Source organism: Lolium rigidum, chromosome 1 (assembly GCF_022539505.1).
Source record: "Lolium rigidum isolate FL_2022 chromosome 1, APGP_CSIRO_Lrig_0.1, whole genome shotgun sequence".
Taxonomy (NCBI): Eukaryota; Viridiplantae; Streptophyta; class Magnoliopsida; order Poales; family Poaceae; genus Lolium; species Lolium rigidum.
Genome location: NC_061508.1, coordinates 216,495,914 through 216,521,617, shown reverse-complemented (window position 1 = coordinate 216,521,617; position 25,704 = coordinate 216,495,914). Strand labels below are relative to the sequence as shown.

The 25,704-nt window shown below is 44.7% G+C and overlaps 1 protein-coding gene across 2 annotated transcripts; it reads left to right on the top strand.

The window, feature by feature from the left end:
* The first annotated feature begins 1,949 nt into the window (after nucleotides 1-1,949).
* On the top strand, nucleotides 1,950-4,597 carry LOC124683148 (E3 ubiquitin-protein ligase RGLG4-like). 2 transcript variants are annotated; one of them, XM_047217718.1, is made up of 9 exons: nucleotides 1,950-2,611; nucleotides 2,714-2,798; nucleotides 2,898-3,038; nucleotides 3,140-3,351; nucleotides 3,441-3,520; nucleotides 3,604-3,709; nucleotides 3,801-4,067; nucleotides 4,186-4,242; nucleotides 4,393-4,597. In XM_047217718.1, the coding sequence occupies exons 1-9, from the start codon at nucleotides 2,426-2,428 to the stop codon at nucleotides 4,474-4,476; spliced, it is 1,218 nt and encodes a 405-aa protein (XP_047073674.1). In that variant the 5' UTR covers nucleotides 1,950-2,425; the 3' UTR covers nucleotides 4,477-4,597. The 2 variants fall into 2 exon arrangements, with proteins under 2 accessions (XP_047073674.1, XP_047073673.1); XM_047217717.1 differs by having other exon boundaries at nucleotides 1,950-2,798.
* Nucleotides 4,598-25,704: the final 21,107 nt, after the last annotated feature.

Genomic DNA, 25,704 nt, shown 5'->3' with positions numbered 1-25,704 from the left:
TCCCGACGACTGCGTGCACAGCCGTCCGGGAGAGCAGGCCTCCGAAACCCCGTCCGTTGAGATCCTGCACCGGGAGACGGGTGATAAGGTTTTTGGGGAGCGTCTCGGCGCGACTGCTCGCTGCTGTTCGTCTTCTTCTTCGACGGTTCGGCTGCTTCATCGACAGATCCGACTACACCATGAGCGACATCAACAGCTCCCATGGTGGTTGTGGTGCTGCTGCTGGTGCGACCTTCCCGGTCGCGATGTACGTGTTTTTCCTCTCCTACCTTGCACTGCTACTTGTTCCATGTTCTGATCTGATGCATGTGCTTAGTCTGATGTGCGTGATTAAGTATGCTTGTGCATATGTAATCTTGCTTTCGGTAATTAAACTCACACGAAAATTGCCTAATAATCCAACACTATTCTACATGCCCTAACCCCGTTGCAAGATGTTTTTTCAAAAACGGGTTTTCCGATGTGGCACCTGGAGGTTACAGGGCGTTCTGCGGCGCTGGAAAAGGTGGGTGGGTGAGGTCTAAATTAACCCCTTCAAACCGGTTCGGTCTAGTCGCATTGCCATGTGCCAATTCGGTTTGGCTGATCATGGTGTATGTCCTCTAGGGCATAAGAGCTCGTTCAGTGGGACTTGGTGAGGCACGAAATCGAGGAACAAGTATATTTCCCCTCTCGAGGATCCTTGAGCATCCTAGCCATTCTAAATCATTGTACCACAGACTCACATGGGGCTAGCATTGTTTATACCAGAGATATTTGGCAGACAACCTTACCTTCAAAGATAAAATTCTTCACTTACCAAATAGGTCATGGCCGCTTGCCATCTAATGACCAAATCTGCACAAGGCATGCCTTCTCTGGGATTTGTGGCATGTGTGGGCGACAAGAGAATGTTGCTAACAATTTTTCAGTTCTGTCCTTGCCTAGTTTATGTGGGGCAATGTACATGAGATGCTTCAAAGCTTGCGGAATCCTTTCCCTATCTTCAAGAGGATGTCGGGTAAAACTAAGATTTTTTTTGTGGAATTACTTTGCAGCTCAATACTGGGTGCTATGAAATAAATGCAATAAGCTTACTATCGAAGCTAATTTTCCTTGTGAACTGTTGATTGTCTTTTCAAAACTAACATCTTTTGGCAGAAGGTGGTGCTTGTTGAAAAGAACTAATTTTCCTCCGCTAGAAAAATGTTGGTGCTCCTTAGGAAACTCTTCTGCGGCACTAGAGCCCTCCAGTGGGCTTGTGTTTTTTAGTATGTCCAAGTGGTTGAAGTTAGATGGTTAGTTTCTTTTGTGTGCGTGGTGGTTTGTTTAAACTTTTTATTTATGTTTTGTATTCTTTAAGCTAACCTGTGGGGCATATCAGTTACTTTTTCGGCCCCAAGGGCTTGTATTTATTTAAAATTCAACACTTGGTGCATTTTATCTAAAATATTCATGGGCATTAGGCATGCATTTTCGGAGACGTTGTCTTGGCTCACATGCATAGACGCTTCCATTACGAAAAACACATTATAGAATTGTTAAAACATTTTCAAAAATAATAAATATTTGTGTGAAACCTACATGTTTGTGTATTTGACACATGTCCTGAGATATTTTGTGAAAACTTTAAGTTGTGTCGTAGCCAATGAAGATAAAAGATGCTTGTGAAAATTCATTTTGTTGTAGTGAATATTGTCTTTTTTACACAAGTCGTAAAAAATAATTTTTCATAAAACTTTATATGCGTACATAAAATATGTAGATGTACACCTAATATTTTTAAATTTTATTTTAACATTTTAAGATGTGTTTTCCACGGCGGAGGCATATAAAGACATGCGAGCCAAAGTGGATTGTCGTGCATTTTTCTCTCAGTTTGCAAGAAGGGAAACACGAAAATCTCGACTGATACTTTTTGCCAACACAAAACGGACATGATCTAAACACATCTTCAAGGTGACGATGTGTTTGTCTGCACTATTTCCGCACCAAGAAATATTCCCCCCTCTACCAAATTGCCTTCCTTTCTCTCAGGACTCCACACAAAGACACACGCAGGAATCTGCTACTTTAGCACTCACAAAGTAGCAATTAACAGAAACCTATCGGTCCATGAGAAGTTCCTTAACGATCACGGCCGTTTCTGACACGGAATGGCATAAAGAGCTTTGATCCACGAAAGTCGCAAGAAGCTTCGCTGCCATACAAATCTTTTCGTCCTCGAATTATCTTCTTCCACGAAAGAATCGTCGTCAATCCAAATCCTTAATCCGGTTCCATGGCTGTGCCTTGCTTGTTCCTTTGATCTTTGCTGCAACTTCGGAGAAAGTAAGAGAAGACGAAGGAGGAGGTCTTGTCTTCCTCCTTCGCATGGTATACTACTACAGGGCGGTGCAGGGCTTTCCCCTGTCGATCGCTGCCTGAGCTAGCAGCGTCCGTGAATATGGGCGGAGTGTTGAGCGCGCTGTTCGGCGGCCACCGGAGGGGACCGGCCGGGGCAGAGAGGATGGCGTCGACGAGGAGCCGTGGACTGACGGGTAACACCAGCGGCGACGGCGATCACCGACGGAGGGCGATGCTGTCAAAGAAGTACTCGTACATACCCGACACCTACACCTCTCTCGAGCAGGTGTTCGATCATCTCAATCCTCATGGGATTATTCTTCAGCTCACCTCTTGCCAAGCATTTCTTCAGTGTTTTCATTCCAGTTTCACGCGTTTGATCTCTCAGGTGACGGCGGCACTGCGCGACCAAGGCCTAGAGTCATCGAACCTGATACTCGGGATCGACTTCACCAAGAGCAATGAATGGTCAGGTGAGATCAAAAATTAACTGCTGTTCATATATGTACGGTGTTCTTGTTCTCGTTCTTGCGTGCGTCTGTCTGATCAGAGACTCGATTTGTTCGTTTCAGGGAAGCGGTCGTTCAACGGACAGAGCCTGCACAAGCTGGGCAGCACGCCCAACCCTTACGAGACGGCCATCGGCATCATCGGCAAGACCCTCGCTCCCTTCGACGAGGACAACCTCATCCCCTGCTTCGGCTTCGGCGACGGTCAGTCCTCCTTGCTACGTTGATCGACACATAATCGAGGCTTGTTTCGTTACATTTTCTCAGGAGCAATGCTGTTCCTGCTTTGCATATGTGTGCTGCAGCGACGACGCACGACTACAACGTCTTCAGCTTCCACCAGGACAACTCGCCGTGCCATGGCTTCGAGGAGGTGCTGGCCTGCTACCGGAACGTCGTGCCACACCTCAGGCTGTCAGGGCCGACGTCTTTCGCGCCCATCGTGGAGGCCGCGGTTGACATCGTGGACAGGACAGGAGGGCAGTACCATGTCCTGGTCATCGTCGCTGACGGCCAGGTGCCTCAACTGAAACTCAAAAAAACTTATGCACCAACAAATGCATCTTTATTTTTCTTGGTACCGACTACCGAGCCCGCCCCTTGCAGGTCACGAGAAGTATTGATACAAGCGATGGTGATCTGAGCCCGCAGGAGAGAAGAACAGTGGACTCCATTGTCATGGCCAGGTGATCTTCGACAGTTGACAGTGTTAGGTTTTTGCTTGACTGAACCTAACACGAAAGTTTTGACTCTTCTCGATCTTAATTAGTTCCTACCCGCTGTCCATCGTGCTTGTTGGAGTTGGGGATGGCCCATGGGAGGACATGCAGAAGTTCGACGACAAGCTCCCCGCGCGCGCCTTCGACAACTTCCAGGTCAACATACGTCGTCACCACTGAAATCGATCCGAGCTCTGAACATGAAGCAGTACAATGCGACTCACATCCATGAATCATGAATGCACAGTTTGTGAACTTCACCTCGATCATGTCGAGGAACGCGACGCTGCAGCAGAAGGAGTCGGCCTTCGCGCTCGCGGCGCTCATGGAGGTGCCCATCCAGTACAAGGCCACGATGGAGCTCGGTATCCTTGGCCGGACAACGGGGAAGGCCAAGAGGGTCGTGCCGGCTCCGCCACCGCTGCCGGCCTCTGCGCAGAGGCAGCCGTCGTCGTTGAGGCGGGAAGGTAGCGGCGCGAACGCCACGGCGCCGGCGGAGCCAAGAGAGGATCAGGTTCGCCTTGGGATTGTCAAGTTTCGTCTTACGATCAGACACGAAGGAGTACTCTTGTCACCTTTCTTGAACAAACGAAGCTTACTCAGCAATGCATCTTTGTGTAATGTGCATGCAGGTGTGCCCCATCTGCTTGACCAATGCCAAGGATCTAGCATTTGGCTGTGGCCACATGGTAAGACATAGTAGTAAGAACTGATTTATTTCTACTTAAGCCTGCAATCTAAACAAATGTTCAGATATAGTTCCTTCTTATAGTTTGAAAGAAATGCGAGTTAATGGAATGTATTTATATTCTGTTTTCTTATTTGTGTGCCAACGACAGTGTTGCAGGGAGTGTGGGGAGAACCTTACCAGATGCCCAATATGTCGAGAGACAATACGGTCCAAGCTGAGGCTATACTCGTGATGATAGCAACCAAACCTATATTTGTATTTGTTCCAAATGTGAAGCATTGTGCAAAGGAAATGCTACGATTAATTGTCGATACTCATTAGGCTTCCTGAATTATTCTGATTGTTTGGTTCTACCCTTGTTTATTTGTTATAAGTATGAGTTATGGGAATCTCCATAACCATCATGCGAGTAAGATTTTATTTTGTAGTTTCCTATGAACAGTATCATATAGAAGAAAGGAAATGATTGAGGGGAGTACCTTTGCACCTCTACCACTAGAGTTCATCCGCCCACTAACCAACCCAAACCTCAAACACACTCGTCAAATCATGACGAGAGAGAGAGAGAGAGAGAGAGAGAGAGAGAGAGAGAGAGAGAGAGAGAGAGAGAGAGAGGGAGAGAGAGAGAGGGAGAGAGAGAGGGAGAGAGAGAGGGAGAGAGAGAGGGAGAGAGAGAGGGAGAGAGAGAGGGAGAGAGAGAGAGAGAGAGAGAGAGAGAGAGAGAGAGAGAGAGAGAGAGAGAGAGAGAGAGAGAGAGAGAGAGAGAGAGAGAGAGAGAGAGAGAGAGAGAGAGAGAGAGAGAGAGAGAGAGAGAGAGAGAGAGAGAGAGAGCATTTTTATCCCTGCATAAATCATGGCTCTAACTCTCAAACAACCAGACTACTATATCAATAAGTAGTGTATAACCTCTCAACATAGTTGAGAAAACTTCAATTGACAAGACTATAAATCTATCATCCATATATCGTCCATTGTAAACAATATACTCAAATTTTGCATTACCCTAGACTCCACAACATGCATTTTTCATTTGTTTTGGCATTTGAGCTCTGATGGTGGTTCCCTGGCAAAACTAGTGTCTATGTACATAAACCAAATTTAATTACTCTTTTTTATGTCACGACTAATTAGCTCGATTAAGATGGTTTGTCCCAAATTACACTATCTTAGATGTTAGTTGGTAGTTATATTCTTGTATGATTCTTTCAGCCACTGGTAATTTAGGATCTTAAGAGATGTCGTGAACAATATTTCACTAATTTCTTAAAGTATCTGCAGTTTGAGATATTTTCTTCCTATATATATATTATGTTGAACAATATTATCACAACTAGCTGGAAGTATCTGCATTTGGGATGTTTTCTTCATATATACTTATAAAAACGACATAGGCACAATAAGTGTTAGAGTGCATAAACCGATACGACTAAGTAATTTGCAGACTTTGTGCTTAAACAAAAACCCACCGCTCTTGGGTCTTGCATGCGGTGTTGTACTTTCCCACAAACAAGCAATGAAGTTGGCTTTGGACTTAAATGTACTTACAAGTGCTAAGGGGGAAATTATCACAATGAGTGTCGTTGCCTAATCGACGGTACCTCGGAGGAGGGATCCTCACGAGGGGGAGAAGAAGTAGGGGCCATAGGGCGGAGTGCACACGGGACGGTGGTACGCGATTTACCCAGCTTCGGAACACCTGCACGATGACAGGGTCTACTACTGCTTGTCTGGAATTATCTGGGCGCTTGCGCGTTGTTACAATGAGTTGTGGTTGTGCCTCTAGGGCTCCCAGGATCCGGCTTATATAGGCGCACGGATCTAGGGTTTACATGGAGAGTCCCAGCCGGAATACAAGTTGCCTAACTACGGTACAATGTCTTGCCGTGTACGTCAAGGATCCGCCTTCCTCTAAGAACGTGCTGGATCCGGATACTTCATGGGTCGTCACGGATCCGGCCTCCTTCGTAGGTCGATTGAGATCCGGCTTCTCATTCCTGGGCTGGACTTCATCCTTCAGGATCTACAGCAACTGGGCCGCCCGATGGGCCACATGCCTCACCACCAACTATGGGCCACCCGGGCTTGCCGGATCTAGGCCATGTCGTTGATATACCCATAAAGTATACCCACAACAGTAGCCCCCGAAGTTCTCCGAGATTCACCATTTCTCCGACTTCATTCAGCTCGGATCCGAAGAGAATATTGAAGAGCTTCAAAACCATCACTTGTTTCCGGTATCGTCTATTCGGAAATCTTCCTTTCTTCTAGATTGGTAACGCAACGGAGATTCCACTTTTCCCGCGCACAACTCCCTTTTTTCCCGCACTAAATTTTCGGAGATGCGAATCTTTTAGCCGGAAATTTCGGGAGCGCACAATTAAGTTACCTCCACGTCGTTTTACCGCTTTGACCTAAGACACGTGTCAAGCATCCAACGGCGAGACCGTTCAGTTTCCACCGCTAGATCTGAAACACGAATCTCCGCGCGAGGTCTATAAATATCCCTCACGCGCGGTAACTTCCCATTCTTTCACCGCATCTTTCTCTTCTTCTTCTTCCTCGCGCTGCGCCGCCCGCCAGATCTAAACTCCGGCAAACTCACGCACGGGGAACTTCTCCCGCCGCCACTCCAAGGTCTCCCTCGACCCGAGATTTGCGTGTTTGATCGGGATTTTTCCTCCGCCGCCGTTTCGTGGTCTTCTGAAGTGCAACGCAGCAAGTCCGGCCAGCACAACCTCGCCGGCGTCCCACGGAACCACCGCGCCATTAACAGTAAGTGCGCCGGTCCTGTAGAAGAAGAAGTGTAGCGTAGATTCTGATTACTCGAATATTTTAAATGGGTGCAGCCGGAAGCATACCACTCGATTCACCGCACTGTACTGGTAGCTCTCCGAGTAGCCCAAATCCCAGTTCGTTAGAACCAATATGTCCGGATCCCATAGCATTTTTACCACCATATGTTTCCGACATCCGGCTAGCTCAACTATTTTCCGCATCTTCCAGCACCACTCCAGGCCGGATCCCCTCCCTCAAAGAACTTCAAGAAGAGCTCGAGGGCCAAGCGAGAATGGCAGCCAAAGTGCAGGAGGCGGAAAACAAGAGGGCTTCCAAGGCTCGGATCCGCGAAGGAGAACGGGGTCAATGGTGGCCCTGTGAAACCACCGATGTGGAGCTTAGAGAGCTCCAGAACGAGGGTATGATTTCCGCCCACTGGAGCTTCATACGCGACACCGACGTCCCCAAGCCCGGAGCCGATGAAGTAGTTATGACCAAGGCTTGGGTGGAGCGCGGGTTGTCGCTCCCCTGCTCGGAGTTTTTCCTCTCCATCCTCAACACATATGGGCTCCAGCCTCACAATATCTGCCCAAACTCATACCTCCTCCTCTCCAACTTTGCAACACTTTGCGAAGAGCATCTTGGAATCCGACCGGATGTCAAGTTATGGCAGTTTTTCTTCCGAGTGAAGAAGGAAACAAAAGACAAAGCAATGGTGAACTGTGGGAGCATGACGTTTATGCTCCGACCTGGACGCATGTATCCACCACACGATTCGCACGAATCCGTCCGGTACTGGAACGCCGGATGGTTCTATGAAAAGAACGCTTCAGTTCCGGACATCCACGACGGTCTGCCCAAGTTCGTCAACGAGCCTCCGGAAGAACTCGCGAGCTGGAGCTTCGTTCCCTCACTCGCTCAAACCCCTATCCTGGAGAAAGCAGCGCGGAGAATATCTTGGTTAGTCCATGATGGGCTAACCGGAGCTCAACTCACTCTTAGCTGGTTCACCCGGCGGATCCAGCCACTGCGGCACAATGCGCGGTTAATCTGCGCAAACACCGGGGCGGACGACCTGCTCCGGGCTACCCGCCACGACCTTCCGGCTGACTCCCTCAAAAGGAGAATCAAAACGCTCGTGAAGATAGGCCGGGGTCAACCGGTCCCGGAATTGATCAAGGATATTTACACAAACAACCAGTGTCCTCCGGTAAGCTCTGTTTCTTTTGTTACTTCAAACTTCACAAGTTTTTGGATATTGACTTTAACTTATATTCTTATTCCCTCCAGCTCGATACTCTGGCGGAGGAAAACTTTCGCACCATTCTTCGTGTTCCTGTCAGCGGCGACGGGGCGGAGGAGGTTCCGGATGACGAAGAAGAGGAAGAGGAACAGGCACCCCGTAAGGCGGCCCCTCGACCTTCGAAGCGTCCCCGCGCCAAAGCTTCCGGCTCAGAAGCCGGAGCCAGCGGCGAGGCCTCCGCCAAAAAGCCCAAAACCATAAAGCCACCTCCACTAAACTCGAAGAGAGCGGAGCAAGCACGCCTCAAATTGCTTTCAACAGCTGGCAAACGCTCGTGCCCCATCATCCCCGGTGCCCCGTAAGTTTCCGAGTATGGTGCATCTCTATTTTGATGAAGTTATTCATTATGTGAACCTCTTCGCTTGTTTGCAGGAATCCAAGTACCGCCGCCACCCGGACCACCAGCCAAGAGCCCATTACCAAATACATGAAAAAGTCTCCGGCTGTTGGTCCCCCTACTCCAGCTCCGCCAAGCACATCTCACACTGCTCCTCAGCTGTCCCCCTCTCAAGCTGATCATTCTCCCCTCCTGCCGCTAACACTCCACCGGAAATAGTTCCGATTAGCAGCGAAAAGGTGGGCGGAGAAGATCCTAAAGCCAAAGGACTTGCTCAAGATGAAGCAGGAGTACAAGGTCAAGGAGAAACTGAGGTCACTTCTTCCGAGATAGCCGGAGCCGGTGCTGGCGATGTCGTCGTATTCCCGAAGAACTTTGGAGATCCGACTGACCTCACTTCCACCCCCAAGGCATATGCGACTAAGTTTTTCAATAAACTTACTGAGGCGGAGAAATGGGAGCTTGAACAAGACTTGCTCAACGCCATGCTCGAACAACGCTCGGGGAAACCTGATGTCGCCACATCGGAGATTCAGGACTTCAAGAAGGACGTCGGCCAGTTTCTCGACAAACTCATCTGCAAGCAAAAGGTACTCCCCAGTAGCCCCCAAGCATGTAGGCGGAAACGTAGATACACGTTAGCGCTTAAATGCTTAGATAAAGATTACTTCTGGAAAGATTTTTAAATTGAAGCAGTAGCCCCCAAGCATTATGGCGGAAAGGTTCCGGCAATAATGCTTCAAAGGAACCCACTGATACAGGCGGAATTTTTAATCCTGCTCTGCCTTATATTTTATAGGAACAGCAGGCGCTGCACTACGAGCTGCACAAGAACATTGCCCTTCAGCGTCGCGTTACCCTAAGTCAGGCGGAAAATATCCGGACTCTGAAAGATGCAAATGCAGAATTGAACAAACAACTGGCGGACGCTCAAGGTTGGTTTCCGCCCTTCTTTCGTCATTAATTCTCGTTCCGACTTTGAATTGTTTTTGACTTATCTTATTATAGGCGCATCCTCTTCCCTTGTCACAGCCTCCTCGGAACTTGAGAACCTGCGCTCCTCGTACCAAGAATTGGAAACGAAACTAATGGAGGCGGAACAAAAAAGGGAGCAGGCCGAGAAACAGCTGGCGGAGAAAAACTCCGAGCACACCAGGGAGAAGGGCGAATTTTTGTTGAAGAGAAACGCAGACAGCGAGACCATCAAGATGCAGCAGAAAGAGCTCAATGGGTTCCAGAAATATATGGACATCACTGGGACTTGCTCAGCGAAAACATCCTGGGTACTACCGGAACCTTATATAGATGTTTGCTCCCCTTTTTTTGTGTGCTCAAACTGCATACTTATATCCGATTATCTCGTGCAGAGCCGCTTGGATATCCGGAAAAACGTCGGAATTTGTTCCCCCGAGACGACCTCCTTCAACTCGCAGGCGATGATTGCAAAGATCTCATCTCCGCCTCCCGGAAGATATGCTACAACTTATCCCTCAAGAGGAGTCGCACTTGCAACGTTCGCAAGCTTATTAAAAAGATGGACGTTCTTCCGGAGCTGGTGACTGATCTACAAGCATCATCAGCCCGAGGCGCAGCTGCGATGACCTTGACTATGTGCCTAGCGCATAACTTAGAGCTTGATCTTGACCAGGTGACCACAGGTGTTCCTCCGGGTGCGGATGTCAATGCGCTCCTAGATGCAGTGAGCGGCTATGACACCCGCATCGCGCGCAGGATCCGGCATGAAGAATTCTACGACAAGGTCGTGCTTCCTGCGGACGAGCCCCTGGAAGCCGAACTTCAGAAGGAGCGCGACGCGGAGGCGCGACCTACGGAATCCGGCACCCAGTTTACCTGGACCAGCTCCAAGGATGCTCCCCAAGAGGAACCCAAGGAAGGCGTTGTAGCTGCGGAGGAAGAAGAAAGTGACGAGGACGTGTCATCTCCGGCCGAGGATGCCGAGGAAGGGGACCCAAAAGGCAAAACTTCTCCTGCTAAGGGGGAGTGAAAACTTTGTTCCTGCGGGAAAAACAATGCATCATTTTGGCCCCAGCGAGGGTTTGTAATATAACTTTAAATTCTTAAGTAGCTAGGAACGAAACACGTATGCATGGGCGGAGGAAACTTATCCTGCTATCCATTATATTATTTGCATGTTTCATTTATTAAAAGCAAGTGCTGGCTTATTAGTTTTCCGGCTTGCTCATTTGACCTTCCACGAGCCGGAAGACCTTTGGCCGGAAACGCTCGCCTACGGCGACGAAACCCAATGGCGTCCGTCCATAACCGCGGAAACAAGCCCCCAGCCTAGGTGCCGGAAGTCGCTACCAGGAATCCACGAGTTCGCAACGAAAAACTTTTCCACCAGAAAACTTAAGCTTACTGATGACCCACAAGTATAGGGGGTGTATCGCAGTATCTTCGATAAGTAAGAATGTCGATCCCAACGAGGAGCAGAAGGTGTTGACAAGCAGTTTCGATGAAGGATTCACTCGTAAATGCTCACGAGACAAGTATTCGGGGGTTTTGATGTAACGAGATGAATAAAGTACGAGTAAGTAAAGTGCGAGAGTAACAATTGCAGCGAGTGGCCCAATCCTTTTTAGCACAAAGGACAAGCCGGTTTGTTTACTTATAATGACCAAACGTTCTCGAGGACACACGGGATTTTGGTCTAGTGCTTTCGCTACATACGGCTAATTAATCTTCATTGTTTTGATAAGTGTTGTGTGGGTGAACCTATGCTAATGTACCGCCCTTCCTAGGACTAATACATACTTGTGATTATACCCCTTGCAAGCATCCGCAACTACAAGAAAGTAATTAAGATAAATCTAACCACAGACCTTAAACTGCGAGATCCTCGCGATCCCTCCGCATCGATATACCAACGGGGGCTCGGGTTTCTGTCACTCCGGCAACCCCGCAATTGGCAAACGAGTACAAGATGCATTCCCCTAGGCCCATAAAGGTGAAGTGTCGTGTAGTCGACGTTCACACGACACCACTAGAAGAATAACACCACAACTTAAATAGCATAACATTGAATATTACTCAACCATACTTCACTACTAACATTTAGACTTCACCCATGTCCTCAAGAACTAAACGAACTACTCACGAGACATCATATGGAACATGATCAGAGGTGATATGATAATGAATAATAATCTGAACATAAATCTTGGTTCAACGGTTTCACTCAATAGCATCAATAACAAGTAGAAATCAACACCGGGAGAGTTTCCCCTATCAATCAATCAAGATCAAACCCAAATTGCTACAGCGGTGACGAGGTGCAGCGGTGGAGACGGCGGTGATGATGATGAAGATGATGGTGATGGTGATGGAGATGATGTCCAGCTTGATGACGGTGACGATGGCGTCGATTTCCCCCTCCGGGAGGGAATTTCCCCGGCGGATTCCTGCCCGCCGGAGAGCTCTTTTCTCTCTGGTGTTCTCCGCCCCGTAGAGGCGGTTGTGGCTCTGTTCGACGTACCCCTCTGGCTTAGGTTTTCGGGACGAAGGAGTACGCGAAGAAAAGGAGGCGAGAGGGGGCTGTGGGCCCCCTCCTCACAGGGCGGCGCGGCCAGGGCAGGGCCCGCGCCGGCCTGTGAGGGGGCCCATGGCGGCCCTCCTCGGCTCCCCCTTCCGGCTCCCTTCGTCATCCGGAAAAATAGGATTTTTCGTGTAATTCCCATCAATTGTTGATCTTCCGAAATATTGCGTTCGACGATGCTTTTTCCAGCAGAGAATCCTGGCTCCGGTGCGCGATCCTCCAATAATCATGAAACATGCAAAATAGATGAAATAACATAAGTATTATCTCCAAATATGAAATATATCAATGAATAACAGCAAATTATGATATAAAATAGTGATGCAAATTGGACGTATCAACTCCCCCCAAGCTTAGACCTCGCTTGTCCCCAAGCGAAACTGAACTCGGTAAACAGGACGACATGTTTATGGAGTGAAGAGTCAATAAATAAAATACGGACAAAAAGCATCATATTCATTCACACAAGACATTCTAGTAAACAACTTCCTCATATAGTTCAACTTGAAACAAGTATAAGGTAATCACAAATAAAGGTGCATAAGAAATCATAGTTGGTGATGGCAAACTTCGTTCTTGGTTAGAGAACAATTAACAAGTTATTCTTATCTATCGAGCAGTGCTTTCATATTAAAGCTTATGGTAAACTTGCATACTCAATCATAGTAATCATTGATAACTTTCAAAACTATATTCATTCAGATAAAACTTGTACTAAACAAGGAAGAATAAAAGACATGATGAAATAAATCACAATATAAGGGTTTGATCACAACAACTCAAATGCTTGCTTGAGATGGATGGAAATAGGTTTACTGACTCAATCATAAAGTAAGAGACAGGCCCTTCGCAGAGGGAAGCAGGGATTAAATCATGTGCTAGAGCTTTTTCAGTTTTGAAATCATATAAAGAGAATAAAAGTAAAGTTTTGAGAGGTGTTTGTTGTTGTCAACGATTGGTAGCGGGTACTCTAACCCCCTTGCCAAACAGACCTCCAAAGAGCGGCTCCCATGAAGGACGTTATCTCTACCAGCAAGGTAGATCATCCCTCTTCTCTTTTGTTTACACATGTACTTTAGTTTATTTAATGATGACACTCCCCCCAACCTTTGCTTACACAAGCCATGGCTAACCGAATCCTCGGGTGCCTTCCAACAATCTCATACCATGGAGGAGTGTCTATTGCAAAATTAAGTTGCTTAACGATGAATCGGAGCAAAACATGTGAAGAGAATAATTAATGAAAGTTGATTAATTTGGGGTCTGGGAACCCCGTTGCCGGCTCTTATTGCAAAATTATAGGATAAGTGGATGAAGCCACTAGTCCATTAGTGGAAGCTGCCTAACAAGACTGAAAGATAAAACACCACATACTTCCTCATGAGCTATAAAACATTGACACAAATAAGAAGTAGTAAATTTTTGAATTGTTTAAAGGTAGCACATGAAGTATTTACTTGGAATGGCAGAAAATACCATGCAGTAGGTAGATATGGTGGACACAAATGGCATAGGTTTGGGTTCAGGTTTGGATGTACGAGAAGCATTCCCTCTCCGTACAGGTCTTTGGCTAGCAAGGTTAATTAGCAAGCATAAGAGTTGAGGGAAACAAACAAATATACATGTGATAGACATAATCATGCATCTTTCTTGCAAGCACAAACAATTTTAACTTCAGAATAATAAGCTATGAGCTAGCAAGAAAGGAAGACAATGAAACAACTATATGTATATTTCTCTTTTCTACTAAAACCTCAAGGTGTTGTTGCTATTGACCAATGCTAAGTTTGCCAAAACCAAATAGACTTACTCAATGCTCCCAAAGTGGTACCAATACTAAAATCAAGATCAATCATATACTAGAAATTGCAAACTAAAATAAGATGTGCAATATGTAAATGATAAGACTTCTCATTAATATTTCATATCGATAACTCACCCCAAGGGATACATAGATAACCTACTAAAGGAGAGATACTTCCTAACTGCAACCCATCTTATATGATAACTTCCCTACTCATGATATGACACTACTTGATAGTAAAAAGTAAAAGGGTGGTGATGATGTGATACCGCGGCACTCCCCCAAGCTTGGAACAAACCAAGGGGATGCCAATACCGATGATGAATTACTCCTTTGGCGATGGTGGTGATGAATGATACGTCCAAAACGTATCTACTTTCCCGAACACTTTTGCTATTGTTTTGCCTCTAATTTGTGTACTTTGGATGCAACTAACACGGACTAACACTGTTTTCAGCAGAACTGTTCTGGTGTCTCGTTTTTGTGCAGAAATCGAACTTTCAGGAAAAACCTCGGGATTTTGACAGAAGGCCCTATTTTCCCAGAAAACTCACGGAGCCAGAAGGGCAAGTCAGGTGGAGGCCCGAGGGCCCCACACCCTAGGGCGGCGTGGCCCAGGAGGGGGGCGCGCAGCCCTAGCGTGTGGCCCCCTCGGAAGGCCTCCGACGCCCTCCTTCGGACTACTTATCGCCCTCGACCTAAAAACGCCCAGAGAGAAGTCGAAGTCGCCAGAAACCCTCCAGAACGCCGCCACATCGCGAAACTCCGTCTCGGGAGCCAGAAGTCTCCGTTCTGGCACTCCGCCGGGACGGGGAATTGGAGGAGATCATCGCCGCCATCACCACCGACGCCTCTACATCAACCAGCCATGTTTCCCCCATCCATGTGTGAGTAATTCCCCCGCTGTAGGTTGAAGGGGATGGTAGGGATTGGATGAGATTGGTCATGTAATAGTGTAAGATTGTTAGGGCATAGTGCCTAGTGTCCGTAATTGGTACTTTGATGATATTGTTGCAACTTGTTATGCTTAATGCTTGTCACTAGGGCCCGAGTGCCATGATCTCAGATCTGAACATGTTATTGTTTCATCATGATATTCATTGTTTATGGTCTTACCCGCAAGTTGTATACACATGTCGCTGTCCGGAACCAATGGCCCCGAAGTGACGAAATCGGGACAACCGGAGGGGATGGTAGTGATGTGAGGATCACATGTGTTCACGGAGTGTTAATGCTTTGCTCGAGTACTCTATTAAAAGGAGTACCTTAATATCCAATAGATTCCCTTGAGGCCCGGCTGCCACCGGCTGGTAGGACAAAAGATGTTGTGCAAGTTTCTCATTGCGAGCACGTACGACTATAATTGGAACACATGCCTATTGATTGCTTTGTACTTAGACACCGTTTTATTATTATCTGCAAATGCCCTGCTTGATTGTTACATGAGTTTCTCTCATCCATGCAACGCCCGTTATCCGTCCATGTGCCTACAATATTTTAATCCTGCTGTTTACTATAATCACTGCTGCTGTCTCTGTTACTCTGCTGCTATTATTTCACTACTGCTACTGCTATAAAACTGTTACTACTGATAAACTCTTGCGAGCAAGTCTGTTTCCAGGTGCAGCTGAATTGACAACTCCGCTGTTAAGGATTTCAAGTATTCTTTGTCTCCCCTTGTGTCGAATCAATAAATTGGGTTTTACTACCCGCAAAGACAGTTGCGATCCCCTATACTTGTGGGTCATCAAGACTGTTTTCTGGCGCCGTTGCCGGAGAGCATAGCTTTATTTGGAAGTTCACTTGGATTTATATTGTTCGCTGCAAATTCTCCATCATGGGTAAAACTCGCGATCCTAGAGTCGCCATATTACCATCCACTACAAGAAAAGGTACAACTCTGAGTACCTCTGCTGCTCTTGATTCACCATCTGTGATTGATAAACTTGTTTCACCGCCACAAGCTTCACTTGCTGGTACTTCTGCTGAATCTGAAAATTCTTATGATATTGATAATGTTTCTGTTGTGCTTGATGATAGTGGTTCATTGGGATCTTTTCTAGATGCTACAATTGCTAGGTCTAGACAAATTGAAAATGCTGAAACTCCTGATGCTACTACACCTGTTAATTCACCTGAACTTGATTATTATAGTGATGATCCCGATGAAGATTATGTGGAACTTAATGATGATCTTATTAATAGATGCAATGTTACCGCCGATGCAAGTAAAATTAAAAAGTTTCTCACACAATATACTCGTTAGACATAAGTTATCTCCTGATCCTAAATTTGCCACATCTCCTATATGCATTAAGGATAAAGATTATGATTTTTCTCTTGATCTATCTCATATAGCTATTGTAGAGAAAGCACCCTTTTGTGGTACTGAAAAAGAAAGTGTTGTGGAACACATGATTGAACTTTCTTCTATGAGTAGTTTGTTTTCTGATGATATCAAGATGCGTACTTATTTTGTGGCTAAAATTTTTCCTTTCTAATTAAAGGATGATGCTAAAAGTTGGTATAATAATTTGCCTCCTGGTTCTATTAAAAATCCAACTGATTTGCGTGATGTTTTCTTTCAAAAATACTTTCCTGCTAGTGCTCAACATGTTGCTTTACAGAGAATTCATAGATTTGACCAGGGAGATGAAGAGAAATTGCCTGAGGCTTGGGCAAGATTTTGTTCTCTTATCAGAGCTCGACCTGGACATGATTTAGAAAAGAATGATTTACTTGATATATTTTATAGTGGACTAACCATTGAGTCTAGGGCATATTTGGATAGTTGTGCTTGGTTGTGTTTTCGGAAAAGAACTCCGGACGAAAGTCTGAAGAATTATTGGCTAAAATAGGCCGGAATCATGATGATTGGACTACGCCTGAACCAACTCCAACGCCAATATTGAAGAAGAGGGGTTTAATTAAATTGAATGATGAAGATATGAGGGAAGCCAAGAAGTCTCTCAAGGAGAAAGGTATTAAATCTGAAGACGTGAAGAATCTACCCCCCGTAGAAGATATATGCGAGATAATTCCCCCTTCATCCATGATTGAGGTAAATTCCCTTCAGCGCTTTACTAGGGAAGATATTCCGTATTCAAAACCTCCTGCGCAATGCTTAGATGAGTTTGATAATTATATTGTTAAGCAAGAAAATTTTAATATGAGAGTAGAGAATCATCTAATGGAAAATTCTCAAGCTATTAGCAATTTGCATGATATTGTGGAGAGAACCTCCAATGATGTTAAGATGCTTGTTAAACATTTTCAAATGGTTCAAACTCAAATTGATCAACTCACTAAAGTGCAAAATGACTTATTACAAAATAATTCTAAAAAGAAACATGCTTATGAAGTAACAACTAGAGGTGGTGTCTCTACCCAGGATCCTCTATATCCTGAAGGGCATCCCAAAAGAATTGAACAAGATTCTCAACGCATTGAACCTAGAGCTCCTTCTAAGAAAAAGAAGAAGAAACATAAAAATGTTGTAGAATCCTCTGAACCTGTTAATGATCCTAATAGTATTTCTATTTCTGATGCTGAAACTGAAAGTGGTAATGAACATGATAATAATAATGATAATGATAAGAATGATATTTCTGATAAAGAAGAAGTTGAAGATGAACCTGAAAAGCAAGATAAAAATAAAAAGTATACTAAAGAAGATTTTATTGCTAAGAAACATGGTAATGAAAGGGAACCTTGGGTGCAAAAGCAAATGCCTTTTCCTGCTAAGAAACTAAAATCAAAGGAAGAAGAACACTACAATAAATTTTGTGATTGGATGAAACCTTTATTCTTGCAAATCCCTTTGATCGATGCTATTAAATTGCCTCCTTATTCAAAGTATATGAAAGATATTGTTACTAACAAAAGGAAAATCCCCAATGAGGAAATTTCCACTATGCTTGCTAATTACTCTTTCAATGGCAAAGTTCCAAAGAAGTTGGGCGACCCAGGTATACCTACTATTCCTTGTTCTATTAAGAATAATTATGTTAAAACTGCTCTATGTGACTTGGGAGCCGGTGTTAGTGTTATGCCTTTTTCTCTTTATAAGAGACTTTACTTAGATAAGTTGATACCTACTGATATATCTTTGCAAATGGCTGATAAATCTACTGCTATTCCTGTTGGTATATGTGAGGATGTTCCTGTTCAAGTTACTAATAACTGCTTGATATTAACTGATTTTGTTGTGTTGGAAATGCCCGAAGATGATAATATGTCTATTATTCTTGGGAGACCTTTTCTTAACACCGCAGGGGCTGTTATTGATTGCAATAAAGGAAAGGTTACTTTCAATGTTGATGATAAGGAGCACACCGTCTATTTCCCCAAGAGAATTGAAAAAGCATGTGGAGTTAATACTATTTCTAATGTGAGAACTATCAAAGTCGGAACTATCGATTGTCCTATATATGAGCCTAAAGAAGAATATCAAACTCTTGTGATTGGATCCATATCAATACAATTCAAGGTAACATGATTGATTTGAGGTTTATTTCTTCTTATGCTATGTAAAATTTATTTGGTGGCAAGACTTGATCAACCTTGTTAACAAATACTTTTTATATGCATAGAGGAGGTAAACAACATTTCTTTCTTCCTCCACTTGCTCTAGTTGCTGTAGCACTTTTATTTTGCAAAGTTCCTTAGTTATTTAGAGATTTCAAAAAATTTCCTGGCCAGTAATAATAAACTTAATACCCAGAAATGTGCATTTTTCAAAGTTTTCAAAAATTCACAAAAATTATACCGTTGGTCCTATTTTTCGACGAGACACCTGGGAGCACCTGGGGATGACCAGTGGGGCACCCTAGGGTGGCACCCCACAGGCTGGCGCGGCCAGCAAGGGGGGCGCGCCACCCTGGTGTGTGGGCCCCCCTTTACCCCACTTTAGCATCTCTTCCTCCCACACTCTTCTCTCTCCCGAAAAAATCGACACCAGCTTCCTCTCACTCGTGTTTTTGCTCAAGAACTCCAGATTTCTCGATCTCTTTGCTCAGCCCAGATTTCGTCCGAAATTTGGCACATTTGCTCTTCGGTATGTGACTCCTTCGATTATCCAAGTAGAATTTTGTTTGGTGGAGTATATCTTGCATATTTTGCTGCTGTAGGTAACATGTTTAGTGAGCTTGCATGCTTGTTCTAAGTGGTAGAAACTAGTTTTGATGCATGATTAGTACTCTAGCAAGTTCCTATGGTAGTTTCCCTCAATTATATGTCACCAAATCAAGTTTTATATTGTTTGTTGAAAAATTTCAGAAAAGGGGGATGGACAACTTTAACTTTGGAGAAGTGTTCCAAGGGGAGACAACAAGCACGGGGAGGCCCTCTAGGTCATCCACCCGATGCAGAGCCATCCTACAATGAGGATCTCATCGCACCAAGCTTCGCACCCGAGGAGGACAATGGAGTCCCCAACGCTGCATCCTTTCCATGCTATGACTTTTTGAGTAATGCAAGGTTGTTGGATGATTTCTTTACCCTCGTCGGTAGGGCAAGTTTGACCACCTATGTGGGAGATGAGAGTGAGCAATACTACACGCTCACTAAAATCTTTGTGGAGAGCTTCAAGTTCAACAATAAGCACTTTCACCCAACAGTTTCATTCAAGATCTATGGTAAACCTATTACTATGAAGTTGGAAAAATTTTGTGCTGCATTGGGTATTGTCCCTGTAGGTACAGCAAGGAAGATCGAGGACAACCCAAGGGAATTGTTGGAGCTCTATCGAAGGATTACCAATGATGATTGTCGCACCATTCAGCGTGGCAAGATAAGAAACATTCAACTCCCCGCCATTAAGTATTTTGCTTATTACATTGGTACTAGCATTCTTGGTAGGGAGAACACTAGCAACATATCTAGCTATCACCTTGGTTTCTTAATTGCTGCACTCACAGGGGAAACACCTTATCATCTTGGTGCTCTTGTTGCTCGCCGCTTGTCTAACAAGGGGCCCATATTTGGAGGAATTATTGCTTCGCGCGTTTTAGCATATTTAGAGCTTCCTCTTGACCCTAATGATCTGAAAATAGCTCCTATGAGGCTCGATATTGCTGCTATGAAGAGTCATCAATTTGTTACAGCTGACTCTAGGTTAGATAATATTGTCTATAAAGTGTTGTTTGCTGACGGGGAAGAGAGGGAAGTCCCTTTGCCCCAACCAGATTTGTTCAGTATCAACAGGAAACCATGGTCGCGCTCTAAGTAGGAGGTGGATGAGAAGCTGAAGATACACAACTTCCACCAGCAGCATGACTCCGAGGACGCCGAGCCCTCCTACGACTACACCGTCACGTATCCGGGTGCTTCTTCTAGCACATACCCGGAATATGATCCATCTTCGTACTACGAGGGTGCTTCTTCATGGGCACCATGGGGTTGATCTCCACTTAGGCCAAAAGCCTAAGCTTGGGGGGAGGTATACCGGCATCACTCATTCTTTGCATATTATTGTTGCTGGATACTTTTACATACTTATTTAGTTTCTTTGAGTGGTTTTCTAATGAGAGGAAGATGATATTTGGGGAAGTGCTGCCTGAAAACAGATTCTGGACTGTTACTAGAAAAATTCGTGCGCACAGCCAGAACGTTATTTTGAGCTGCCAATTTTTGTGCATGTTCCCCAGGTTGTTATCTAACTTTCATTAGTTGAACACTTTTCGAACTGAGCAACGGAAGATTTTTGTAAAAATCGATTTCTGTACTGCTGTCAGGTTTTGGCAGATTTCTGCCATCTCGCTTTTCTGTGTTTCTTTTAGTTTTCATTTTCTTCTTCTTGCTTTGTTTCTTTCCTAAAACACAAAAAGACCAAAAATATTTCTGTTGTTTCTCTTCACCATTTGTTTATTTTGGTTTCTTGCATTTGTTTCGCTTTATTTGCTATTGCTAGTTTGCTATAAGAAAACCCAAAAAGATTTTGCTTTGTTTGCTTGTTTTCTTTTGTTCTTGTTTCCAAATTCGAAAACACCAAAAATATTTGCTGTTCTTCTCTGGTTTGTAAAGCTCTTTATGAGTTCAATGGTCTTCGGTGGCTGGAGTGTGGTTTTCATTTCATATTATCCAAGCTACACAAGTGAAAAGGCAATAATGACGATCTACGACAATCTGATTGTGGTGAGAGGCTGGTATGAACTCTATTTGTTTTCATTTTTGTACATAAACTCATCCATGTGAGCATGCTTAGTTGGTTCATGTGAGGTATATGTCATTTAAGAAAGTCTAGTAGTTCATGATCTCTCATGTTTAGCTCCAATTTATTAATATGAGTAGCATGTCATGGATGTTTGCTTGCATTGTTTTATTCATAGATAGGTATGATATTGTGGTATCCTCCTCTGAATAATTCGTTTGAATTAACTTGGCACATGCTCACGCATGCATATGACTGAACAAGAGTCAATTAAGCCTCAATGATTTACATTGCTTCAGAGTTCTGGTATCACTTTTATGCCTCAGTTAATTTATTTTGCTGCAAGCATGATTATGACAGTTACTGCTCTCTTGATTTGTCGCTCCCTAGTCTTTTGCTAGCCTTCACTTGTACTAAGCGGGAACGCTGCTCGTGCTTCCAAACACATGAAAACCAAGTTATTCCAGAGTGTCCACCATAAATACCTATGCATGGCATTTCAAACCATTCCAAGTAAATTCTCATGTGCTACCTTTAAAACCTTCAAAATGCTTCTTAATTTGTGTTAATGTTTCATAGCTCATGAGGAAGTATGTGGTGTTTAACTTTCAACCTTGTCATTTACTCTTGACGGATTTTCATATGGACTAGTGGCACATCCGCTTATCCAATAATTTTGCAAAAAGAGCTGGCAATGGGGTTCCCAGCCCCGATTAATCAACTTCCACTAATAATTCTCTTCACATGTTTTGCTCTGATTCATCAGTAAGCAACTTAATTTTGCAAATAGACACTCCTCCATGGTATGTGATCGATGGAAGGCACACGAGGATTCGGTTAGCCATGACTTGTGTAAGCAAAGGTTGGGGGGAGTGTCACCCATAATAAAACTAAAATACGTGTGTAAACAAAAGAGAAGAGGGATGATCTACCTTGCTGGTAGAGATAACGTCCTTCATGGGAGCCGCTCTTGAAAGTCCGGTTGGCGAGGTAGTTGGTGTACCCATTACCATTCGTTGACAACAACAAACACCTCTCAAAATAATTTTACTCCTGTTTAAAAATGAAAAGCTCTAGCGCATGTTAATCCCTCGCTTCCCTCTGCGAAGGGTCAATCTTTTACTTTCACATTGAGTCTCCATCCTTTCTTTGAGCACTTTCTTGAGAGCACAACCGTCATTCTTAGTGTAATATGCTTGTCTCAAAATATGATTGATTGTGGTATAACTTTGATGCTTTTATCTTTGACAATCACTATTTCTAGTCTTTCTATGAACTTCAGAGGTGCCTGAGCATTTAGGTTTTGCTGATCAAATATGGGCAAGCGAGATACCACTCTATCATACTAATTTATGAACATTGCAATCCTGCTTATATACATGATTCATGATACTTATTATTAATTGTTGGTACCTTTCCATGATTGACATAGCTATTGGATGATCTTATTTGCATGTATCTTATTATGAACTGCCTAAGTGTTAGCCATAGCATGAGAATATTTACATCATATGAACAAATGTGTTCGTGAAAGTTCTTTTATCGCTCAGTTGTTAACTGAATTGCTTGAGGACAAGCAATAAGCTAAGCTTGGGGGAGTTGATACGTCCAAAACGTATCTACTTTCCCGAACACTTTTGCTATTGTTTTGCCTCTAATTCGTGTACTTTGGATGCAACTAACATGGACTAACGCTGTTTTCAGCAGAACCGATTCGGTGTCTCATTTTTGTGCGTAAATCCAACTTTCGGGAAAAACCTCGGGATTTTGACGAAGGCCCTATTTTCCCGGAAAACTCACGGAGCCGGAAGGGCAAGTCGGGTGGAGGCCCGAGGGCCCCACACCCTAGGCGGCGCGGCCCGGGAGGGGCGTGCGGCCCTAGCGTGTGGCCCCTCGGCAGGCCTCCGACGCCCTCCTTCGGACTACTTATCGCCCTCGACCTAAAAACGCCCGGAGAGAAGTCGAAGTCGCCAGAAACCCTCCAGAACGCCGCCACATCGCGAAACTCCGTCTCGGGAGCCAGAAGTCTCCGTTCTGGCACTCCGCCGGGACGGGGAATTGGAGGAGATCATCGCCGCCATCACCACCGACGCCTCTACATCAACCAGCCATGTTTCCCCCATCCATGTGTGAGTAATTCCCCCGCTGTAGGCTGAAGGGGATGGTCGGGATTGGATGAGATTGGTCATGTAATAGTGTAAGATTGTTAGGGCATAGTGCCTAGTGTCCGTAATTAGTACTTTGATGATATTGTTGCAACTTGTTATGCTTAATGCTTGTCACTAGGGCCCGAGTGCCATGATCTCAGATCTGAACATGTTATTGTTTCATCATGATATTCATTGTTTATGGTCTTACCTGCAAGTTGTATACACATGTCGCTGTCCGGAACCAATGGCCCCGAAGTGACGAAATCGGGACAACCGGAGGGGATGGTAGTGATGTGAGGATCACATGTGTTCACGGAGTGTTAATGCTTTGCTCCGGTACTCTATTAAAAGGAGTACCTTAATATCCGAGTAGATTCCCTTGAGGCCCGGCTGCCACCGGCTGGTAGGACAAAAGATGTTGTGCAAGTTTCTCATTGCGAGCACGTACGACTATAATTGGAACACATGCCTATTGATTGCTTTGTACTTAGACACCGTTTTATTATTATCTCGCAAATGCCCCGCTTGATTGTTACATGAGTTTCTCTCATCCATGCAACGCCTGTTATCCGTCCCTGTGCCTACAGTATTTTAATCCTACTGTTTACTATAATCACTACTGCTGTCTCTGTTACTCTGCTGCTGTTATTTCACCACTGCTACTGCTATAAAACTATTACTACTGATAAACTCTTGCGAGCAAGTCTGTTTCCAGGTGCAACTGAATTGACAACTCCGCTATTAAGGCTTTCAAGTATTCTTTGTCTCCCCTTGTGTCGAATCAATAAATTGGGTTTTACTACCCGCGAAGACTGCTGCGATCCCCTATACTTGTGGGTCATCAATGAATTCCCGACAAGCTTCTCCACAAGCTCCTGAAGCTCATCAATCTTGTACATGAGGTTGCGGATCATCTCTGAATTGTGCTCGACGCGATTAAGAAGTATATCAAACGGCGAGTCCCAATTCTTGGAGTTATTTCCCCATCCTTCAGCTTCGGGCTTCGTCCTTCCTGCGGTGTTAGAACGATCTATATCCCAATTGCTAGGCAATGCTGCCTTGGGAGTCCTTTCAATTTGATTATTGTAGATTAGATTGCGGAAGGGATGGTAAGTGCCTGAAGAAGATGTCTTTGGAGCTAGGTAATGACGTGGAACTCCTCCTCCGGTGCTAATCCGTGCACTCTTCTTGGCGTTGAACGGGTTTGACACCACTCCGATGCTTGCAATGGTGGTGCACGGGCGTACTCGCGGAACTTCTTCGACTTCCTCATCATCCTCCTAGACTTCTTCCTTTAACTCGGGGTCTTGGATACCTTCCTCCGAAGGCTCCTTGTCCCTTGTTGTTGGAGACCATGGTGCTCCTAGATTGAAAATAGATCCTGGCAGAAACAACTCGAAACAAAACACGTCGAGAAAACGATATACGGACCTCCAGGGGTCCGGGAGATTATATAGCAAAAAATTTCACAACAAACGGAAAGTACCAGGTCGAACCAGAGTCGGAAAGGGGCGACGAGGGGCCCAGCTCACAGGGCGGCGCGGCCAGGCTGGGGCCCGCGCCGGCCTGTGGGGGCACGCCCTCGTGCGTCTCCTCCACTCCGTTTCGATCTCGTAATTTTTCATATTTTCCAAAAACAGCAAAAACATTGTTCGGAAAGTAAATCGCGAACTTTTATTACCTGTACTGTTACCTATTCAAAGTCGGGTTCTAGCGGACTGTCAATTTGACCTTTGATGAAAGCCTCCGGTGTTTCCACTCGAATAACATCAACATCTACATTATAAGAATCACCTGAGATATAGTGCTTGAGTCTTTGTCCATTCACCACTTGTGTGGCATTGCCTTGGAGAGAGCTAATTTTAATTGCTCCTGAACGATACACCTCCTCAACAACATATGGTCCTTCCCATTTCGAGAGTAATTTCCCTGCAAAGAATCGCGAGACGAGACCGATACAATAGGACTTTATCCCCAATATTAAACTCTCTTTTGATAATCCCTCTATCATGCCATTTCTTAACTTTCTCTTTAAAGAGTTTAGCATTTTCATAAGCTTCACTTCTCCATTCATCTAGATTGCAGCAACCTCTTATTACCGGCTAGTTTAGGATCTTTATTTAGTTCTCTAACAGCCCAATAAGCTTTGTGCTCTAGTTCTAAAGGTAAATGACAAGCTTTTCCATAAACCATTTTATAAGGTGACATTCCCATGGGGTTTTTATAAGCAGTTCTATAAGCCCATAGTGCTTCCTTCAATTTACTAGCCCAATTCTTTCTAGTTTTATTAACAGTCTTTTGCAAGATAGATTTAATTTCTCTATTTGATAGTTCTACTTGCCCACTAGTTTGAGGATGATAAGCGGAAGCAATTCTATGATTAAT

What these genes read in the sequence shown, in the direction of transcription:
- LOC124683148 (XM_047217717.1), top strand. Translation starts at nt 2,426, where the DNA reads ATGGGCGGAGTGTTGAGCGCGCTGTTCGGCGGCCACCGGAGGGGACCG. An exon ending in GCGCCTTCGACAACTTCCAG is followed by an intron (nt 3,710 to 3,800) that starts GTCAACATACGT and finishes ATGAATGCACAG; the next exon opens with TTTGTGAACTTCACCTCGAT. An exon ending in CGGAGCCAAGAGAGGATCAG is followed by an intron (nt 4,068 to 4,185) that starts GTTCGCCTTGGG and finishes ATGTGCATGCAG; the next exon opens with GTGTGCCCCATCTGCTTGAC.